This window comes from Wasmannia auropunctata, unplaced genomic scaffold (genome assembly GCF_000956235.1).
Source record: "Wasmannia auropunctata unplaced genomic scaffold, wasmannia.A_1.0 LD336058.1, whole genome shotgun sequence".
Classification (NCBI taxonomy): domain Eukaryota; kingdom Metazoa; phylum Arthropoda; class Insecta; order Hymenoptera; family Formicidae; genus Wasmannia; species Wasmannia auropunctata.
In genome coordinates, this window is record NW_012026832.1 from 328,812 (window position 1) to 349,386 (window position 20,575).

The 20,575-nt window shown below is 38.7% G+C and overlaps 1 protein-coding gene across 1 annotated transcript in view; it reads left to right on the forward strand.

Moving 5' to 3' along the window:
- LOC105450656 (epithelial discoidin domain-containing receptor 1-like) overlaps positions 1–14,581 on the forward strand; it is a 151,855-nt gene extending 137,274 nt beyond the window's left edge. The window contains exons 13-16 of the mRNA XM_011690588.1: positions 2,116–2,316; positions 3,960–4,052; positions 10,826–10,967; positions 11,079–14,581. Coding sequence (XP_011688890.1) covers positions 2,116–2,316; positions 3,960–4,052; positions 10,826–10,967; positions 11,079–11,426 — 784 coding nt within the window. The 3' untranslated portion in view covers positions 11,427–14,581. The remainder of the gene's footprint in view (positions 1–2,115; positions 2,317–3,959; positions 4,053–10,825; positions 10,968–11,078) is intronic.
- The last annotated feature ends 5,994 nt before the right edge of the window (positions 14,582–20,575 follow it).

The following is a 20,575-nucleotide window of genomic DNA, read 5'->3' on the forward strand; positions in this document are numbered from 1 at the left end:
ATATATATATATATATATATATAACTAGATATACATATAGTCTCCGAGACCCGTCATATTTTATCTCGAGCGAAAAAGATCTTCGAAAAAGATCCTTAGTGGATCCTCAACATCCGCTCACGCAACAAGCTCCTATCGCGCCGGATGACTTATAGCATTTCGTGTCTGCATCGGCGAGTTTGCCCTCTGTATCGAAACGCGAGCAACTGCGACGTATGAGAATCTCACAGCAAATCCACATTCTTACGCACGCATCACGTCGCGAGAGATAAAGGAATCTTTTCTCGCGTCAATTCGTTATTCGTTATCCTAATATAAATTACTACGTACAATTAACTTTGTATTCTAACTTCGCCGAGCGTGTGCGAAATTAAGGTCATCATATGTATACAAATTTTAATCGTAACTGTAAAGTCGTAAGCATATTACCAATCACAGTCGAACATTCTAAAACGTAATACCGCAATTTTGATCGTGATTGGTTAATTTGCTTAATTATACGGTCTTATGATTACGATTAAAATTGTTGTACGAATGATGGTCTTTAGCATCCGAACATTCAAATTTCTTACTTTTGACTGTACCTTCGCCAAATATATTTGAATCGATTTTCTTTTTCTTCGTTCAAACTGTTATATTTTATCCTTTTATATCAAAATTCGCATTGCCTGCACATTCATCGCGCATAGAGTCGAATCGCGAAGGTGCTCCACGCGACAGTAAATAAGCAAAGTACAACGGGGGATGCAACGCGTGTGCAGCCGCTCGTTCAGAGGAGGCTGTGTTGACGGTAGATAAGGAATGTTTTATATACCATACTCGCGTATTACGGTGTGCGCGACTCTCGCGCTGATACTTTATTAAAAATAACGTGTGGGCTCGACTGCCCCGATTTGCATCCATTCGAGACAAACGACGCGTGGATATATATCGTCTCTCCGAACTATCGAAATCACGATGATAAAGTTTCGTCATTGTAAGACGAAGCTGCTATAGTTCGTTAAGATCTGTTTGTTACGTGCAAGTTTCAGTTTTATCTACTTTAAGAATTGTGGCTCTCTCAAGAAGTTATAATTAAATCTCGATGCAATTTTTTATTTTAAGTGCTTTTATACGTTTCTCGAAATTGGTTCGTTAATATAGTGGCAGCATCTTGTATAATCTTTTTTATGCAAATTTATATTTATACTATCATGTTATTGCTAAATTGAGATCGTTGTCGAGAAAATTAAAGGATATTCTCGAAATCGAAATTAAATTGCGAATTTGGCGTCACGTTACGCGACATACGCCGATGCGGAATCGGGAACATTCCTGCGTAACCGCCGATGCCAGCGGCACGAGAGGGGAGAAATTGAGCCGCGAATACGAACTTTCGGCTAATGTGACGTCATTAACCTGCCTTAGGAGCGAACGGTAACGTTAAACGGGCTATTTTGCATATAGCGGCCAACGACAGGACCGTGTGTTTCGCCCACGCCGCGGCCGGGCTCGGAAGGTGCCGCGCGACAATCGCGCGCACCAGCGGGATTCTTAGTTTACGGCGAATCGATACGCATGGCGCCGTCGTTTCGTTAACGGTCGCATTAAGCTATCACGCGAGAGTGCCATTACCAAGCCGATCGTAAGTAAGGCCGGAGTAACGATGCTGCGTGGAAAGGCGCGTCGCGCATATGTACTCATACGCTGGAAAGCGCTTCCCTTATCCGGAAGTACACGACCCAACGAACTGGATGGCGACCGCAGCCGTTAACGTTGCACGAACGTCGGGATCACAATGCAGAAAGCGCGCAACGTGATACGAGAGTCATTATCTGGGACGGACATCGGCATGATTCTTGCTGCTTTAGAACGATATCAAATTTATTTTACGCTTCGTTATTTTTTATATATTTATATATTTCTCGTATCTCTAAAATTCTTTCAAATTGAATGATCGAACTACGATACGTGCGATAATTATTACGATAATACAAAAATAAGCATCGCAATAATTGACGTAAAACAAACATAAAATTAGGCTTCTTTTATTTCGAAAAGTCGCAAGATTAATTAGTTATATTCAATTATAACATTAGTGATAACTCACCGAAGAACTGGGTTGATTCTGCACAGGGTGGACTTCCAAAGAGACGTGAGGATCCTGGCTGCCCTGGAAGATCGCAATATCGCACGGGTCCTGGGTGCCTGCTACCGCGAGGAACCGTATTGCGTAGTGATGGAATATCTGGAACACGGGGATCTCTGTCAGTTCCTCAAGACGCATATCACTGCCGAGGATGCGCATTCCATGCCAATTGGCGTCAAGACACTCAGGTAACTTTCTAATGACGCGTTCTAATGTTAATCAAAACCTGGTATAATTCTCTCTAAATACGACTAATTTCTCTTAAAATTATTCATTAACATTAACGCCCATTATTAATCGTAAATTTTTTTCTAATTTAAAGCAAATTACTCTCGAATTTGCGTGTTAATTATTAAATTTCTAAATTTTTTATTTCACTACTAGAATACAATTTAATGTATCGCCTTTAATTATTTTTTTGCTGACTTGTTATTTTATTGATATAGTGAAAGAGCAGTGTTTATTAAAACATTTACTGTCCGAAAAAAAATGGCATGCGTGCAGGATGTTTCATGTAACAGTCGCCGCGGAAATTGAACGTTCCCAAATAAAAGCAACGCAGTATCTTCAAAAAATATCAAATTGGAGTACCTTTCGTGAATAAAATTGCCAAAAAGTCATGGAGCACATACATCTGTGTGAGTTTGAAAGCAATAGCTCGTTTTGTAACACACATTTACATTTATATTTTTTACAAAAAAAATATATACATATACATTTACAAAAAAAATATATATACATATACATATATATGTATACCAAGACCAAGTCTACATATATACTTGGCTAACACGATACGAAAATTTTCGATCGTTATATGAGACATTTTCTGAAAACGCAGCTATTAATCCGTTCGTTATCTTGCATCAAAGCGCTTAAAAAATCTACGATCGCATCTTTAGCACGATAGGTATTATAAATTCCAATTTGCACATTCCGGATTTCCTTGTAGCACCAATAAAAAGACCGGGAATGTGTGCCCGCCGATAAGTACCGCACAGTATAGATAAGTATACGTTCCTTTAACACGTTAAGTCGCAGTATCGACTTTTTAATTTTGCACGTTGAAACTGCTAATAATCTCTTGAAGTTCCGTGAAAGATACAGGAATGTTGAAATCGACTGACATCAATTGCTTTCAATAATTTTGATATTGAGAAAACGACGATGTCAAATATTGTAAAGGACGTAAAGCTAGCTTAACTGTTTTCGCCGACACGTTCGCTTAAAAATGTAACATCAGAGAAATTCATATTTTCCAATACCGAGTAGTTGAGATTGAAGACCATCGTATATCACGAAAATTACGATTTTTCTTAGAAAAAATTAATCGTATTATCTAGTCTAGCCCTACAAGTCCGAAAAGAAATTCTGATTCTTTATTGATCTGATACTCGATAGCTCATCTATTGTAGTGTTAATGCCGAAATATGAATTATTATTATTATATTGATGTATATGTATACGACTATACGCCGGCATATGGCAACGCGCTGTTGTTACCGGGCTTAAAGTATTCAAGATTACGGCTCCCGAAGTGCCGCAATCGTCTCTAACGAACCGGAGCTCGGTTTCATTTTCAGCGAACTGCCGTCGTTGAAGTTAACACGCAATAAGTTTCTCCCCCGCGCGAGAGTTTGACGCGTTTATTAATCGTGAGCGACGCACAGCCCTGGCGCAGTCCTTCCTCCTCCCCCCCCTCCTCTCCGATTCTCGTCGACCTACACCTCGGAGGAATACCTCTGAGGCGACGGTGGCGGTTGGGCATATTCGAGTGCGAATACCTTAACTTCGTCGCGGGGAAACTCACGCCACATCGTCGTCGTTTCAGTTTCAACTGTCTCATCTACATGGCGGCGCAGATCGCGTCGGGCATGCGGTATCTGGAGAACCTGAACTTCGTTCATCGGGATCTGGCTACTAGGTGAGTACAATGGGACTTTGCCGAAACGAATCTCCCGCGGATTCGCTTTCATCTCTCGAGAATAAACTTACCTATACATATACGGGCGAGAGGCTTTATCGTCCACGACCGGTATTCACTCTGTATCTAAACACTCCCAACACGATTCTCGTCCTCAGTTTGCACAGTACGCGATTTATACATTAAGCAATACGAGACAAACGATCGCGCGTTATTAATTCTCTATCGTGCAATTTTAAAGCTCAAGATGACTGTATATATATCGCGTATATACATCTTTTTATCACATATTCGACAGACGGTAGTGTATTTCTAAAGATCCCGCGTTATATTCCGTATGCGATTCTTAAATTAAACGAAATTGGAGAATGAATCAAGAGATTTGAATACAGGCGTGAATATACGAAGCTCTCTTCCTCGCGCGAATGCATCGATGCGTGTCGAGGAGATGTAAGATTACAAGGGAATCTTCTCGGTCGACGTGACGCGAGGAAAATTACAACGTGCGGCGGCAACAATACGAGTATGCAGCGAGGGATTTATAATTCCTAACACAGAGCCGGGGGTGATCCCTGTCGCGGGAGGGGGGGGGAGGAAACCGATTGAAAAACACGATACACACATTCCGCCGCGCGCGATTTTTATTAAAAAGTAATTTCAAAAGTCGGTCGAGCACCAAACGCACGGAAGAGGTATGGCGCGGCGTGAATGTCGCGGCATGGTTTTTACGTACGTTATTGCGGAAGGGATAAATGGATCTGCGTTGCGCTCTTGATTTATCTCCCGACGTAAATTCACTCATACGCCCCTCCCGGGCGTATTTTTCCTCCCCCCGTCTCGCTTTCCGCTTCATCGGGCTAACAAGACTCCGGTCCGTGCTATCGACTTTAAATCGTCGCGAATCGAGATTATCTTTCGACGGACGTGCCCCCTCGACGATCCTGTTTGAGATTGTGCCGTCCGCTTTAATTGGCACAGTCTAATAACTAACAGAAATGTTCTCGCGATGTGTGTGGTTGTACTCGGAAACGTGTACGTATACGTATAGAGGGAGGATTTTACCATGTCGAGAAAGAGAGAGAGAGAGAGAGAGAGAGAGAGAGCCCGTTAAAACGGGACGGGGGCACCGATATCGATTCCCCCTTCCCCCATCCCTCTGTTACACTCGCAGGATGAAATTGAATTATACCAACCCCCGCAGTGCATTTCCATAAGCCCCAAAACAAACGGAGCCGAGAACCGCATGGGAAATCAACGATTTGTTAGTGAATCGTCGCGAGGAATGCGGCGAGAGAAGAGTGCAGGCAGCGCTAGTTTGTGAATGGTAGTGTGACCTCGGTGTAGAAAATTTCAACTCGACGTTTTACTTTCTTTCTATCCAATCGCGTTCGATCGTCACGACCGTCTGGATCAGCTTCTAATATTGCGTCCCTCGCAGACTGCTCGCGGACTGATTCCTCCGCGGGGTTTTTCGCACAGTATATAGCAACCCCCAAAGTGCGCACGACTTCGAGCACACAATAGCCACCTTCCTCAATCCAACATAATGGCCTATAATATTTGTCACGTTTGCGGTCGATTTTCCTTTCAAGCACTAAAAGGATCTCCGCCTCGTACGCATTAAGTATAAATCGAGAGATTGTCGGGAAAGGGCCGAATGTTGTCTAAAAAAAGAGCGCATGCATTTTTTATATATTTCGATCCAACGCGCGTCTTTAACTGGGAGTACAGAAGTTAAAATTTAACAAGTCTGTGCTATAGTAATGAAATTTTAATGCCGAAACTTGCCAATTATTCTGCTTGAATTTTCCATCGACCACAGATAACGCGCAGGCGCCCGTAAAATTAATGAAAATACTGCGTTAGCATGAGATGTGCGCCGCACATCGATTTATCCCATATTGAAATTTTTAAATTGATATTACAAATTCCGTAATTCATTAGTTAATTATTCTGTCGTGACATTTCGCGTCGTCGTGCACATCTTTTTCAAGCTTCACACGCTTTCAAACGAGCCCCCATTTGGAATTTCCTTCACTTCTAATATTGCGCATAATTACACGCATCTAATCTGCAAATATTGGAGATAAATCCTCATGATGATCTTCTTCATGCCATATACGTAACGTATACAGCGACCGGTATCGGTAATCATCGATCTACGAATACAAAGTACATCTCGTATATGGAACGAAGTCCATCTACGGTGGCTGTTATTGAAATGCAATGGCCATCTCGCCGAATCGATAGGACGTTTAGATGCACATATGTGCATATATGTATATATCTTCCGCACACACGCGGGCGCACATTCGCTGCAAACCGCCGAGCTCTCATAGCACGTGGGACCTAGTTTCCGGCTGGACAGTGTCTCTCAAACGCTCGCTCGTAAATCTTAATGTATAGCGAGGAGACACTTGCTGCGAAGCTTCCATGACGATATCAGCCCTGTCAGCATTCCTGAGGGCTTTTGACACGGTTCGACCCGTCGATTGCAGAAATATCGTTCAGAAGTATCGTCAGAACTACTTCTGCGTTCATTCCTGTCTCACGTACTTCATCGTCATATTAAATCAATATTTAGAATTGAGATCAACGGAAATATATTATGTATAAGTAATTCGAAATACCTAGATGCAGATTCGGCGTTGTCATTTTTAATTTATGATAATAATAAGATATTAAATTTTAGATTATACGATAATTACGAAAAGTACTCGCTGCCGTTTCGAAACGATATCTAATTTACGCGCTGCTCACATATTCATGACGAAGCTAATGGTGTTGGAAATTTCAAAATATTTTCAAGAACATTCGAGGGAGTGGAATGTTCGCGTCTGCGATTGCAGCAGCCATAATCCTTTGGTTAAATTTTTAACAAGCCGCGCGCACGGAGCTTTATAAAATTTTAGCGACACTCGCATCAAAACCGCGGCGCGTTATCCTTCTCTGTACGCTTTTGTGAGGAAAAAAAAGCCGATGCGATCGCGTTGCAAATAGATCGATGCCTTTTGTATAGGCGCCGGGATTTAATCAAAATTTAATCAGAATTTAATGGCACCGCCGCTGAACTTCCACTTTGATGGCACACGTCAGCGTGACGAACCGACGATATTCAGTGAAATACGCGACCGTATGGGAATTCCACCGTGGGGCATAAATTCTTCGTGACTGGCGGCGTCAAAAGAGAAATGGACATTGCGGGGTATCAATGGCGCGCGCACGCGATACTTTCGAAATGCATTTTTGCCCTTCCTATCGGACGACCTTTGCGCGCGATTTATCTATCGCGATAAAACGAGAAAGCGCGAGGAGCGAAACATTTTTATTCATTTAAATCGAACCCGGCGAAGGATTCCGCGCTGTATAGAGTTTAAACGTTATCGGAACCGGTTGGTCGGGCACCGAGGATGTTCTACCGACTCCTCCTCGGCTCGAGACAAACTGCCAATCCATCGCAGCCTCTTATTTCATTCGCGAGCGCGCGGTATATAGCTATAGAGTCATTGTCGGAGCCAAGCCAAGTGAAAAAGAAGGAAGGGATCGATTGCTGATCAAACGGTAATGCAATTCAATTGGCTCGAATGGAAAAAGAATACCGACGAATGAAAAGATCGATAGCTTTATATAATGCTTTAAAGATGGAAAGGATAGTGGATTCGCGCGGTGCGAGAGTATTTGTCCAACTGGAAAAAGATATATATATATATATATAAAGATCGGGTATTGTATACGAAGGTACAAAATCTCACGTTACAGTATAACTCGCCAATAACGCTGATAATGTTATTCTGCTAATGTGCGACATCGGAGATTGGCGATAGTATTGGACGCGCTATACGTATACGAATAAACGTACGTCTAAAGGAGCAGGAATAGCAAAAGCCTGTATTCTGTATTCCCGCATGTGGGTATTTCGCATTCCGGTAAAAGAGATTTCCTTCATCCTATTTTGAATCGCAAATGCACCGGACGAGTTTTCTTTCGTTTTCCCTTCTGGCAACAAGTGTAGATAGTACTCAATATTATGTCTAATATTTTTTCCACTGTTTGATTCTCACAATATATATCACGTAGTTTTACAATTTCTAACTTCAATTTGAGCAAAAATGCAGTAGGAACATTATTACGCTCTTCCGTAGAAGGAAAATGTATTAAAATATTTGCTAAAAGAGATCCGAAAAAATACTTTCGTTCATATCTTATTCTCTCTTGCAGCAAAACCCTGCGCTTTTCTTTGCGGCAAGTATAGGCAAACTTTAATATCAAAGTGTTGCGCGTTTAACTCGTAATACAGTTGCTCGGCCTCGCTGATTCCAACATTGGATTTAGAATGCAACTTCGTGCGACAGAGGAGGCCACGATTCTCCTTATCCACCCTCGTGAATATTCTGAAGAATACCGTATGCAAGAATTTTATTCTCCGCTGACGAGAGCTTACGTGTTCGAACCAACCGCGGTTAAAAATTCAAAGAGGACGATTTTTCTTCCATGCTCACTTCCTTCCGCCTGAGGTCTGAGGAACCTTCCCCGGATGATTCATTTGTTCCTTTTCCAACGCATATATCCAATATTCAACTTTCAATCTAACTTGGGGGGGGGGGGGGGGGCGAACGTCCGACTTCAATGTTGATACGCTCGGAACCTCCGACTTCAATTATACAACCGCGTCAATCAGCCAAGTACACTTAACGTTTCTATTCCTATTGACAATAGCGCCCGTGCTTGTGTCAAATGGCCAAGTGATTCCGAGTTTAACTTCGACTTGCAACTTGCACAATGACAGAGGTGATTCTCTTTATCCACCGAAGAAGTCGTCGCGAGCTGAATGTAGACATTCCACTTTCTGCCAAGAAAGCCTGCCTTTGTTCCGATTTCGATTACAAACGCGAAGGAGGCCTTTCGTCACTACTCTGATGTATAGTCTGATTTGGGGCCATTTTTTTCTTTTCATCATTCTTCTTTACATTCTCATAACGAGTGCAACATAATATCGCCAATATTCTCGTTCCTCGTATATAATTTTAGATTAAATTTTGTTTTATATAACACAAAATTGAGATTAAATTAAATTTTGTTTTACAACATAAAATAGAAGATAAATAATGGATAAGATGAGAAACAATATTGTATCTTATTATTATTTTAATCAACGAAGATAAGTTCTGAGTAATTGCTTTCATAATCTCACGAGTTATTAAAAAATAACAAAAATTAATGAGTTTGACTTGCATAATATTTTTCAATATATTAATATGTATTTAAGTGATATATACGTTCTCAATATCTCTATGTATTTACATTAATGAATTATCTACTAATGTTTTTAAATCCGTTTACAAGATATTTAAAATAATCACACAAAATCATGTGAAATTAATATCACAATATCATGAATATAATAATGCATTAATAATATAATAATATAATAGAATACTAAAATTACTATTACAAATAATATATTAGTAATAAGCACTGCTATATCTGATATCCGGATATTACGCAATTAAAATTTTATGAGACATAAATTTCACACAGATTTTGGATCTTCGTCATCGCGATTTATTATTTTTGATTTAAATGCGAGAGATTAAAGTTCTAATCATCAGATTGTGGAGCGGAGATCATCACACCTGATTTATACTGCAACAGCTTCAATGCGAGGCGTGAACGCGGCTTATTGCATTACTGTCGTACTCTACAATATGGGGAGGACCAGGGTCAGCCCCATCGACGCAGTAGCCTCGATGGCGAAGTAGCCAATAGCAATGATCGATAAAGCGCCCCTAATTAACCAGGTTCTGCCGCCAAATTGGAGCTTTGTTCCGGCGGTGAAATTAATTGATTCTATCTATTTCCATACCCATGGCTACTCGTGATAACGTTTGGCTGGTCGCCGTCTCTCGGATACCGAAGATTAGTTCGTCTTTAAAGCGAACTGGTCAATGTCTGGAGCTTTGAGCGGAAGTTGCATGAATGCTTATCCATCTCTAAGTTCTCCTCAGGGAAATGCTCGAACGTAGTAGTATCTCCAGTGGAACTCCCGCTCAAAGGACAAACGAGATGAAATATCAGACGCGTTCGCGATAAGAGAGATTAAGTAACTACATCCATATATTAAGATTATTACATGTAATATAACTACTACTATATCTCCGCGGATATACTGTCACAAACCGATGAACTCTTGATATCCAAGCCTTTCTCTCAGAGGAAATGATTTACGATGATTGCCGTGCGATAATCCGTTGCCGGAGAAAGTTTATTCACGCATCGAATATAATTGCATTATACCCGCGTGTATTTGGGCAGGAAATGCAGCTGGACCACATACGCGAGCAAATGTTACATGCAGACAACCATTCTCGCTTCCGGTTGACTGCCATGCACAGAATGCGCGCGCGTATGCAGATTGGCGGGCGCGCTATGCACTCCACGTACCGGCGAGAGAGATCAATCTGCCTGCGTCTCTTTCGTTTCAGACGAGCCGCTCGGAAAAGTATTCGATCCGGTCCGATAGCGCGTGCGAATTGCGACGAAACTCGTTCTCTGTTCGCAGATTCTAGAAATATTCAGACTATCCTAAAGTCTGAGTCGTTATATTCCGATCGGATCGGACGGGTATTGAAATCAACGATTCAGTGGAGATTATTATATCGAGTAGCACGCGAAAATAAATGTAAAATGATGCGGATTTGCCCTCCTCGACATGATAAAAGATAAAATACAATAATAATTTCATCTTTTTCCATATGTTGTAATTCTGCTTGTAGAAACTGCCTGGTCGGTAAGGCTTATCATATCAAAATCTCGGACTTTGGCACGGACAATGAGCTGTACGCCTGTGATTACTTCAAGCTCGACGGAACTATGCCGTTGCCGGTGCGATGGATGGCCTGGGAATCGATATTTTTGGTAAGCTGTGAGCTCGATTACCTTATCCGAAGAAGAGGGTCTCGTACCCACTGTGCAGTCATATAGCGTCGAAATGCTCGCGAGTAACGTACGTTAAATTCCGATTTCCAGGGAAAGTACACGACCAAGAGCGACGTATGGGCTTTCGCAGTCACCCTCTGGGAGATTTTGAATCTCGGCAGACGTGTGCCCTATGACCATCTGTCCGACGAGGAAGTGGTGCAGAGCCTGCGGCAACTGCATCACGCCGCCGACTGCGGCAGCGCCAATCCCGAAGATAGTTGCAAGGAGGATTCCAGAAACGGCTTCGATTACCTGCCTCGGCCCACCGCCTCCTCCAAGGACATCTACGATCTGATGCTCGAGTGCTGGCAACGGGAGGAGACCGAGAGACCGACTTTCCGTGAGATATCGCTCTTTCTGCAGCGGAAAAATCTTGGATACGCTCCAACATCCTGATATTGAGCCCCGAATTTCGGCGAGCGCGACGTTATTCTTAATAGTCATACCGAGCGAATCGGAGCAAGCTCGTTTCTGAAACGGAACGACGAGCGCGCAATGACGGTCAACGTTCGCATCCGAGGTACTGCAAGGACGAGCGAATAACGATCGAGAAGGGAGGAACGAGCGGCTGTTGAGAAGAGAAGGCGAGAGATACGACGACGGGAGGACAATTACGTATCGCGACATCGAAATGATAAGTACAACAATGGAATTTTACTGTCCGTCAACGAAACGAGAGCTTTGGAAACTTGATGGAGTTTATCGACGGGAATCGATCGTCCTTCAATTTCGTCTCGAGTCATACTTATATCTTTTTTTTCGGACAACGAGTATTAGCGGACAGGAAGTAAAGTTATAAGAGTAGGTAGAGGAGTTAAGTGCGGATCGAATCTTCGAGAATCTTACGATACTGGGATTTGTGTCGTGCGAACAGTCCGAGGTATCGCGTGCCGCGAATACAACTGATCTCCGTAGAATTCTCAATAGCGAGACTGTTCGAGCATATCTAATCGATTTAGGGCACGAGGTACACGCGGTATCGGATCTCGACGCGAGTATTCACGTTAGAGTATCGCGCGAGGATCCGTATCGAGATAAACATAGGACTCTTTTTCGAAAGACGTAAGAAAGGGTAAGAACGGACGGGAATATTTGTGAAACACGACAATCGCGGACGAGAGCGGAATAAAAACTCGCCCCGTCGTAGATAAAGCCGCTAAAGGCGGCGAAGAATCTCCGTGGCTAGACGGTTCGAGGGAGATTCGACGTTTGTGAGACAGCGAAGCACCGAGGAGGGGAACACCTCTCGCAATCGTCGGGAACTTAGGAGCAATACCATGTAACTGTAATACATGCTGTGAACATTCCTTGCACGGATGGGTACCTATTTTGCGCAATTAGGCAATTACGCAAACAGGAGAAGAAGCGTTACTTAAGCAGAATAATTAGGGATTCCCTCGGGATTATATCATTTTGATTAAGGGTTCGATGAGAAAATGTGTGTGAATCACATCGACGTACGGCAATATAAGCAGCTACGATATTAAACGCTACGACAATTGTTCGAGTTGAAGCATCGTAAAGCATTTATTAACTGAGTGTATTTTATGAACGTGTGGGTGCCTATTTCCCCCATCCTTTTCCCCTTTTCTCTTTATCGCTCTCCCCTTTACTCTCTTTCAACGTATATTATTGTATTGTCCAGATCTCTCTGGGCCTATATTTGTGAGGCGAATCTACATGTGATTTATATCGCGAAATTCTTTATCGTCATAAGGCATATCGCGAAATACGGCGAGATAATTATCATGCTGCAATGACGCATCGATGACGAAATTATCTGATAGTGAGAAAATTAAAAACGACCTTTTTAACAATATTATACCTTTGGTTCGTATCTGAATAGAAATCCGTGTGGAAACGTAATACACGTGAGAATGCTGAAATAGCTTCAGAAAGCAGAGTCAAGTGACTGTAAGGATTTCTCGATAGTGCATGTTTATTCGAACGATGTAAGTACCGCAATCACAGTTTAACGTGAATGGGATTTGTTGTCATAAACTAGACGATATCATACGTCGTAAGCGTAAGCGTAGAAAAGAGGTAACGTTTTACCTATTCTGCATTGGAAGATGGTAATAGACTACGTATCATGACTATGACACATCATAATTGTAACTTTATATGATAGGCGGGATCAATGAAATTAGAATATTGTATATATAGGCGTACATAGTAAGGAGCGTTGTCATTACATTTTTTCAAGAGTTGGCGGTCGGTGAAAAAATCGAATTGTCTCCGAGATAGCGTTACACGCTCGCTTCGTAATTTGGTATTAATGTGAAAACGTTATGGCAATTGTTTAGCTTCCGGTAAGTTATACTATCCGTAGCGAGTGGTAATAAGTTGGCGAAAGTTTGACATATCGGAACCGTACTTTCTTATAAAATTTAAAAAAAAGAGAAAGAGAGAGAGAAAACGCGCGCGGAGAATGGAAAGTGAGTCGTAATCGCTTTCAAACACTTTGAAATTAATGGGCCTATACGCCCGTCTGTTGCGCGTCTTCACCGAGTACTCGAGTCCGATAATATATTTCGATCGCTTTAAGTTCCGTGTATTTATATACCAGATGGACACTATTATAACTTATGCGATATTTAGCGGATAGACGATGTTACCGTTATATCATTAAAATACTATTTATATAAATTAACATATAATAATACCGCATAAGGAGTAGCGATGGTACGGAGGCATAGCCATATGTAGTTAAAATATACGCGTTGAATTTAAACGTAACTGGAATTGCTTCTATATCAGCGAGATCGTCTAAAGCGAGTGGAAGAGGAGAATCCGCGGCTAATACGAATCGCGTAAATAAATTTACGAGGTAATAGAATTAGGCAATACCAATTTTTGATCTTGCCAGAGGTAAATAGTTAATAGCCAATCGATTAAGTCGTAAGAGCGCTAAGTCTAATTTACATTTTGCATAAGAGTATCGGATCCAATAGACATATAATAATTTCGTGCTGTCGCGAAAATTTTTGGCCGATCGATTTTTACGCACCGGTTGTGACTGAGTTGAAACAATAATAACACTACCTATCGTCGGTATACACTTTTAGTCCGAAGCAGACTGCCATTGTATTTCTAGATGATAAACAGAGAATGAATTGTAGTTGCGTTTAGATTCGCCAATATAAGCATAACGCTGCCTTTGGCTATATTGTTGCCCTTTACTGCTAACGAGTAACTTACTTGTCTACTCATGTGATAATTTAGTATATTTCTACGTATCTACCTGTACCTACCAATTTGGAAATCTTCATGGCGAAAGGATTATTCCAAATTACTTTGTTTTTATTATAAATCGTAGTGTTTAGGTGAAATATTATTATAATTAATTCTCTTAATAAAAATTTGAAACGCAGAATAATTATGAATAATGATGAACGGAATGATGGCACGGATCCTATGTTAGGATCTAACGCAGCTTCACCATATAAATTCAGAATGCAGCCGTTCCATAATTTATTAGAAGTCGAGCATTTTAGTGAAATAGGATAATATGTATAATATGAGATAAAACATAAAGAAACTAAGCATAATCCTTTCTCTATGCAAAGATTCGCTATTATAATCTAGATAACTTACTTCTACCTAGCGTGCCCTTTTTCCAATGGTGGTTAATTATATTCTTTGCGGACAATTCGAGCTCTGTCAATGGCATCACTGAGGTAAATGTTCGGAACTGCAGTATATCAGGGACGAGTGAAAATATTTTGTTCGAGCATTGTGAGGTACGAACACGCTAGATCGTTATGAAATTTCATTTTTTAAAGGCCCTATGTATCGATAAACTCGATTTCATCATTTCTATTGCGACTATCATTTTAATTGCGACTATACTTCCTTATCATTCAGTTACATTATGCACATTGCTGATTTCTTCGATATACATTTTAAATGCGTATAATTGACAATCACGCTTGCCTCGGAATTTAGAAAATATATTTAGTATCAATCGCGACTTTTTAAAAATACGATCATAATTAATAGAATTGACGTTTTATAATTTATAAAATGTGATAATTTTTGAAACATGATCACATAATCTCTTCTTAATCATAAATTTTAATTCTCGAAAACAAATATAATTTTATTAGCGCGAAGAAAAATATTATATAAATTTTTTATACGTAACAGTCGAATATGCTAATTAAAATAATTTCAATTACGATGTTTTCAGGACAGAAACAAATATTATAATTCCATTAATGATGAATGACTACATAATGCTATGTATGCATCATTAATATCACAATTAATATTATGCATTATATGCTGTATACGATCGTTATGCTTAATTTGGAAGTTATTTCGGATATGAACTTAAACTGCATCGTACAAAGCGGTATATCATTATGATTAAAAGATTGTGGCAATGAAATTAATATACAATCGTTGGATGCATTTTTTCTTTCGTGCATGAGCGAGATATATAATTTCGATATACCCTATTGTTGACCTCTATGGTGGAATTGCAAGGAATTTACAGGTAATCGTGGGTAAACTGGGAGGAGAGCTCATCTAGTTGTATTTTCTATCTAGGTAGGGGCAACGCACGGCCACATCACTCGGCTACAGCCACGTTTTGCACTATGATTTTGGACATTTCCCTCCTAAAAAAAATTATCCGATAGACGAAACTCTTGGGACTAACATGAGAGAAAATGTTCTCTAAGCAAGAAGAGAATCGCAGCGAAACTGACCACTGGCCACGGTGGGTTGCCCATGCCTGTTCTACGCTATCGAACCTTGATCGTTATAGTCATAAAATTATTTTGTACTAAGAACTGTTTATAATTTTGTATCTAATCTCTGTAAATATCAAGCAGATTGTCTATGAGTAATAAAGCTTGAACAAACTCGACTTAAGTAGACTATATATATATATATATAAACGGGGAAAAAAGTATAAATATATATATATATATATATATATATATATATAAATACAGGTATTTATAATACATCTATATTTTATTTAGTCGTAAGGCAGCGAGCGAAGAGATATAAGTAAATTTCGCGTAAGCGCGGATCGGTAACGTAACAATGTACAACGATCTAGGAATTATTTGTATTATAAAGACGACAATTAAGGGACAAATCATAAAAGTATACATGTTACTCAGTAGCCGTGTATATATATATACATCTAGAATTTACCTAGTCATGTACGACACTTTATAACAATTAAAGTGTATCCCTGACAACAAATGCAAAATGCAACGTGTGCTGTTCTTTGACTATTCTTGCTTGGATAGAGATAACAGAAGGTGCATACTGATACGATCGATAACGGTCGAGGAGAGGTCGAACTTTTCAAGCGAATTATCAATTTCAATTTCGCCACGAAGTTCACTCGGCTCGATTATGTCTCGCTACGTATACGCGGTGCAGGCAAATTCTACCGAGACCGTAAATTTCTGTGCGTCGTAGACCTGAACACATCATTTATACATATAACTTACATGTGTATATCATTAAAGAAACAACATACAAACTTGTAAGTTCCATTATTCATTATTCATGAAGCACAACGATAAAATCTATTTGTATTGGAAAGTCGAAGTCATACCACTTATTTCACGAAAGTCCTATCATCCCATAAATTCTCTTTGCATCGCATGATTATATTACGTATCAATAATTGCGTTGAAATAGAATATATGCTTAAAAATAAATTTTTAAAAAATAAGAACTGGAGGAACTAAAGGTCAATAAAACAAGCAAAGATATAATTATACTTGTAATTTTGTTCGATAAAATTAAAGTCGAAGCGTTTCAACTTTACTAACAATAAATCTTTCTTCTAAATCTAGTGGTGGTTGTAGCATAGAGAGTTGTGCATCTGCTTTCGGTACCTAAGACCCGAGTTCAAATCCGACTAAAAATATCGGATTTTTATTCGATCGCCACCTCTCGGAAGACAAACCATCGAGAGTATGTCCAGCAGTGTGAATAAAAAAGTTGGTGATGAAGTTATATAATTTTATTCGAAAATTAAAACAAAACGTTCCGACTTTATTATTAGATCCTCTTCAACTGCTAACACAACATTTAAAAGTAAGTATATTCAAATACACTAATCTTATTGTTAGAAGAACACTAAACTTAATGTTTCTTTTCTTCGACTAAGATTAATGTATATGAATATAGTATGAAATTTTGTATTATCAGTTGAAGAAGACCTAGAGTAAAGTCAAAATGTTTTGCTTTAATTTTATCGAATAAAATTATATAATTATATTACATCTTTGCTCGATTTATTGGCCTTTGTATCCTCTAGTTTTTATTTATTCTAAAATACGAGCCAAAATTTTACATTAAAATTTTTTTTTACTAAATAAGAAAATAACAATTTCTCTATGTTCTTCGTTTTCCGCGCGTATTTCATTTTCTATTTTATTTTCTTCTTTATATTTTGTGCTACCGACGAGATACTATTAAAGACCGACAATCTTATGGGAAAACGGGACTGCAAAAATTTAAGCCAATAATGATATTAATTTTACGATTTATTATTAAACCAATGTTTTTTAAACATGTTCATATATTTACTTAAACTTGCTAATAGTTAATTTTATTTAAAACTGCATTACAGTTACCATCTGTGTTTAATTATCCATAAAGATGGTAACAGCCGAACAAAAATTGTAATTTTGCGGCAATATATACATGATATATATAGCGTTGTAAGTATTCATATTTATTCTAAGAATTGACGGTCTTTAATAGTATCTCGTCGGTGTTTGTGCTTTCCCGCTTTTACTTTCACAATTTCACAATATCTATCAAGAGAGCGTTAGATTTGCAAGCTACGTGACTGTACCTTTAAGGGAATAATAGATCGTCGGACGTTTACGGTTGACGGGTATTAAAAAACCATTGACGGTTCTATTCAGGAAAATTGTCGATAGTTTTTTCATACCCGTCAGTGATACATGGAGATACCGGGCGATGTCTCCATCGCGCGGTACATACACGAACTGTGGAATTCCCTCTGCACCTCGTCGAGCAGCTTCTTCTCTTTCTTCAAATTTATGTACCTTTCCGTCAACACTTTCAAATTGCGCTGTCTTAACCAATACCGGATCTTCTATAATTCATATTTTTTTATCCTTGATAAGAAACATGAAGTAGAAGACCAGACACTGAAGTAAATCCTCGCAGCGTACGTTGTCGACAGTATATAAATTAATTTAAAAAAATACAAAGAAGGATACAATATAAATACTGTATCCATTGTATTTTTTAAAATTAATTTATACTGTCGATGTTGGTCTTCGTGGTCTTCGGTCTACTGTCGATGTGGTCTTCTACTTCATGTTTCTTATCAAGGATAAGATACTGAAATAAATCCTAGCGGCGCACGTCGTCGACAGTATAAATTAATTTTAAAAAATATAAAGGATACAATATTGATATTGTATTCTTCTTTGTATTTTTTAAATTAATTTATACTGTCGACAACGTACGCCGCGAGGATTTACTTCAGTGTCTGGTCTTCTACGTAAATCAGTATAAATTAATTTTAAAAAATACAAAGGATACAATATTTATATTGTATTCTTCTTTGTATTTTTTAAATTAATTTATACTTTACGTGATAAACGTATAAAGAGATGTGATATAGACACAATAATAAGAAGTCATATTAATGAATTAAAACTACACGAGGAGAAACCGAAGAGATATATAAAGTAGGAGAGACATATATATATATGTATAAAAGCTGATTGTATGATTTCGTAGAAGCGCTGCATCGTTATTTTCAACTAGTTGCTGCGGAACGTTTTGCACCTTCTACAGTGAGCCTCGAGTATGGACTGGAAGAACGGAATGATCTGCGATGGCAGCGGTGCCAGCATATTACATAACATCGCTCTTCCAGCTTAAAGATCTCTAGGTAGAGATCAGATGTTGTTTGATGTAGGAATCATGGACGTAGAAATATAAGGGGACAGAGCACAAAGTCGTAACTTAGGCGAGGGGAAGCCAAAATGCGGGGGGGAAATTGTGCCCAATTGTGCCCAGTTCACTCTTATTGGGTCCCAGTTCACCCCCTCCACAGCAAAAATTGGTCTATTATATATGTATGGGCTATTCCACGTGAAGCGGATCAGTCATCTCTCAGAAATTTTTTTATAATAATTTTGCACAACGGTAGTACTTTGGGGGATAGAATTTTGTGCCAAAGGATTTTTTCTTATTGCAAAATTAATCGAGATATAAACAATTAAAATAATTAGACTACTTTATTTTTCAAAAATTCATAGCTCAGTTACTAATAATGCTAGCTAACTGCTTTTTTTTTAAATACGCGAAAACTATTCTAGTTTACGGGAAAAAAATGAAGATTCCAAAAATGTTTTGTTTTCCATTGTTTATTTAACAATAAACTTTTCAACAATTTTTTTAACAATCGGGGAGAGAGTCGCAAAATCTGAAAAAATATTTTTTATATACTTTCAGTTTTCTTACATCTTAGAAAAAAAACTCAAGAACGTGTTTTGTCTCGTTTTTGAAAAAAAAATTTTTTTAGTTCTTGATGTGGGGAAAATCTGTCGACTCTCAGCGTGCGACTCTTACAAAACAGCCAAACTTACAAAATATCCCTACCATACTGCTAGTATATATGTGTTGTTCGCAGCCGCTGTTTTGTATTAAAACTCTATAAAATTCGACTTTACAATATTTAACTCTCCAAACAATTTTATCATTTATTCCGACGATTTCGACTCCTCGCTTGCGTTTTTTTTATTACAGTCTGCTGTACAGTAAATACCTAATCTTGCGCTATAATTATTATCAAGTATTTTGTTGCATTATAATTATATTATGTAATTATATTTTGCTGTATTATAATGATATTATAATACAACAAAATACTTGATAATAATTATAACAAAAAATCAGATACTGTACAGCAGACTGCAATAAAAAAAACACAAGTGAGAAGTCGAAATCGTCGGAATAAATAATAAAATTGTTTGGAGAGTTAAATATTGTAAAGTCGATTTTATAAAGTTTTAACTTTCCAGTCAATACAAAACAGCGGCCGCGAACAACATACTAGCAGTATGGTAGGGATATTTTGTAAGTTTGGCTGTTTTGTAAGAGTCGCACGCTGAGAGTCGACAGATTTTCTCCACATAAGAACTAAAAAAATTTTTTTTCAAAAACGAAGCAAAACACGTTCTTGAGTTTTTTTTCTAAGATGTAAGAAAACTGAAAGTATATAAACAAATTTTTTCAGATTTTTCGACTCTTTCTCCGATTGTTAAAAAAATTGTTGAAAAGTTTATTGTTAAATAAACAATGGAAAACAAAACATTTTTGGAATCTTCATTTTTTTCCCGTAAACTAGAACATTTTTCGCGTATTTGAAAAAAAAAGCAGTTAGCTAGCATTATTATTAACTGAGCTATGAATTTTTGAAAAATAAAGTAGTCTAATTTTTAATTGTTTATATCTCGATTAATTTTGCAATAAGAAAAAAATCCTTTGGCACAAAGATCGGAAGAGCACACGTCTGA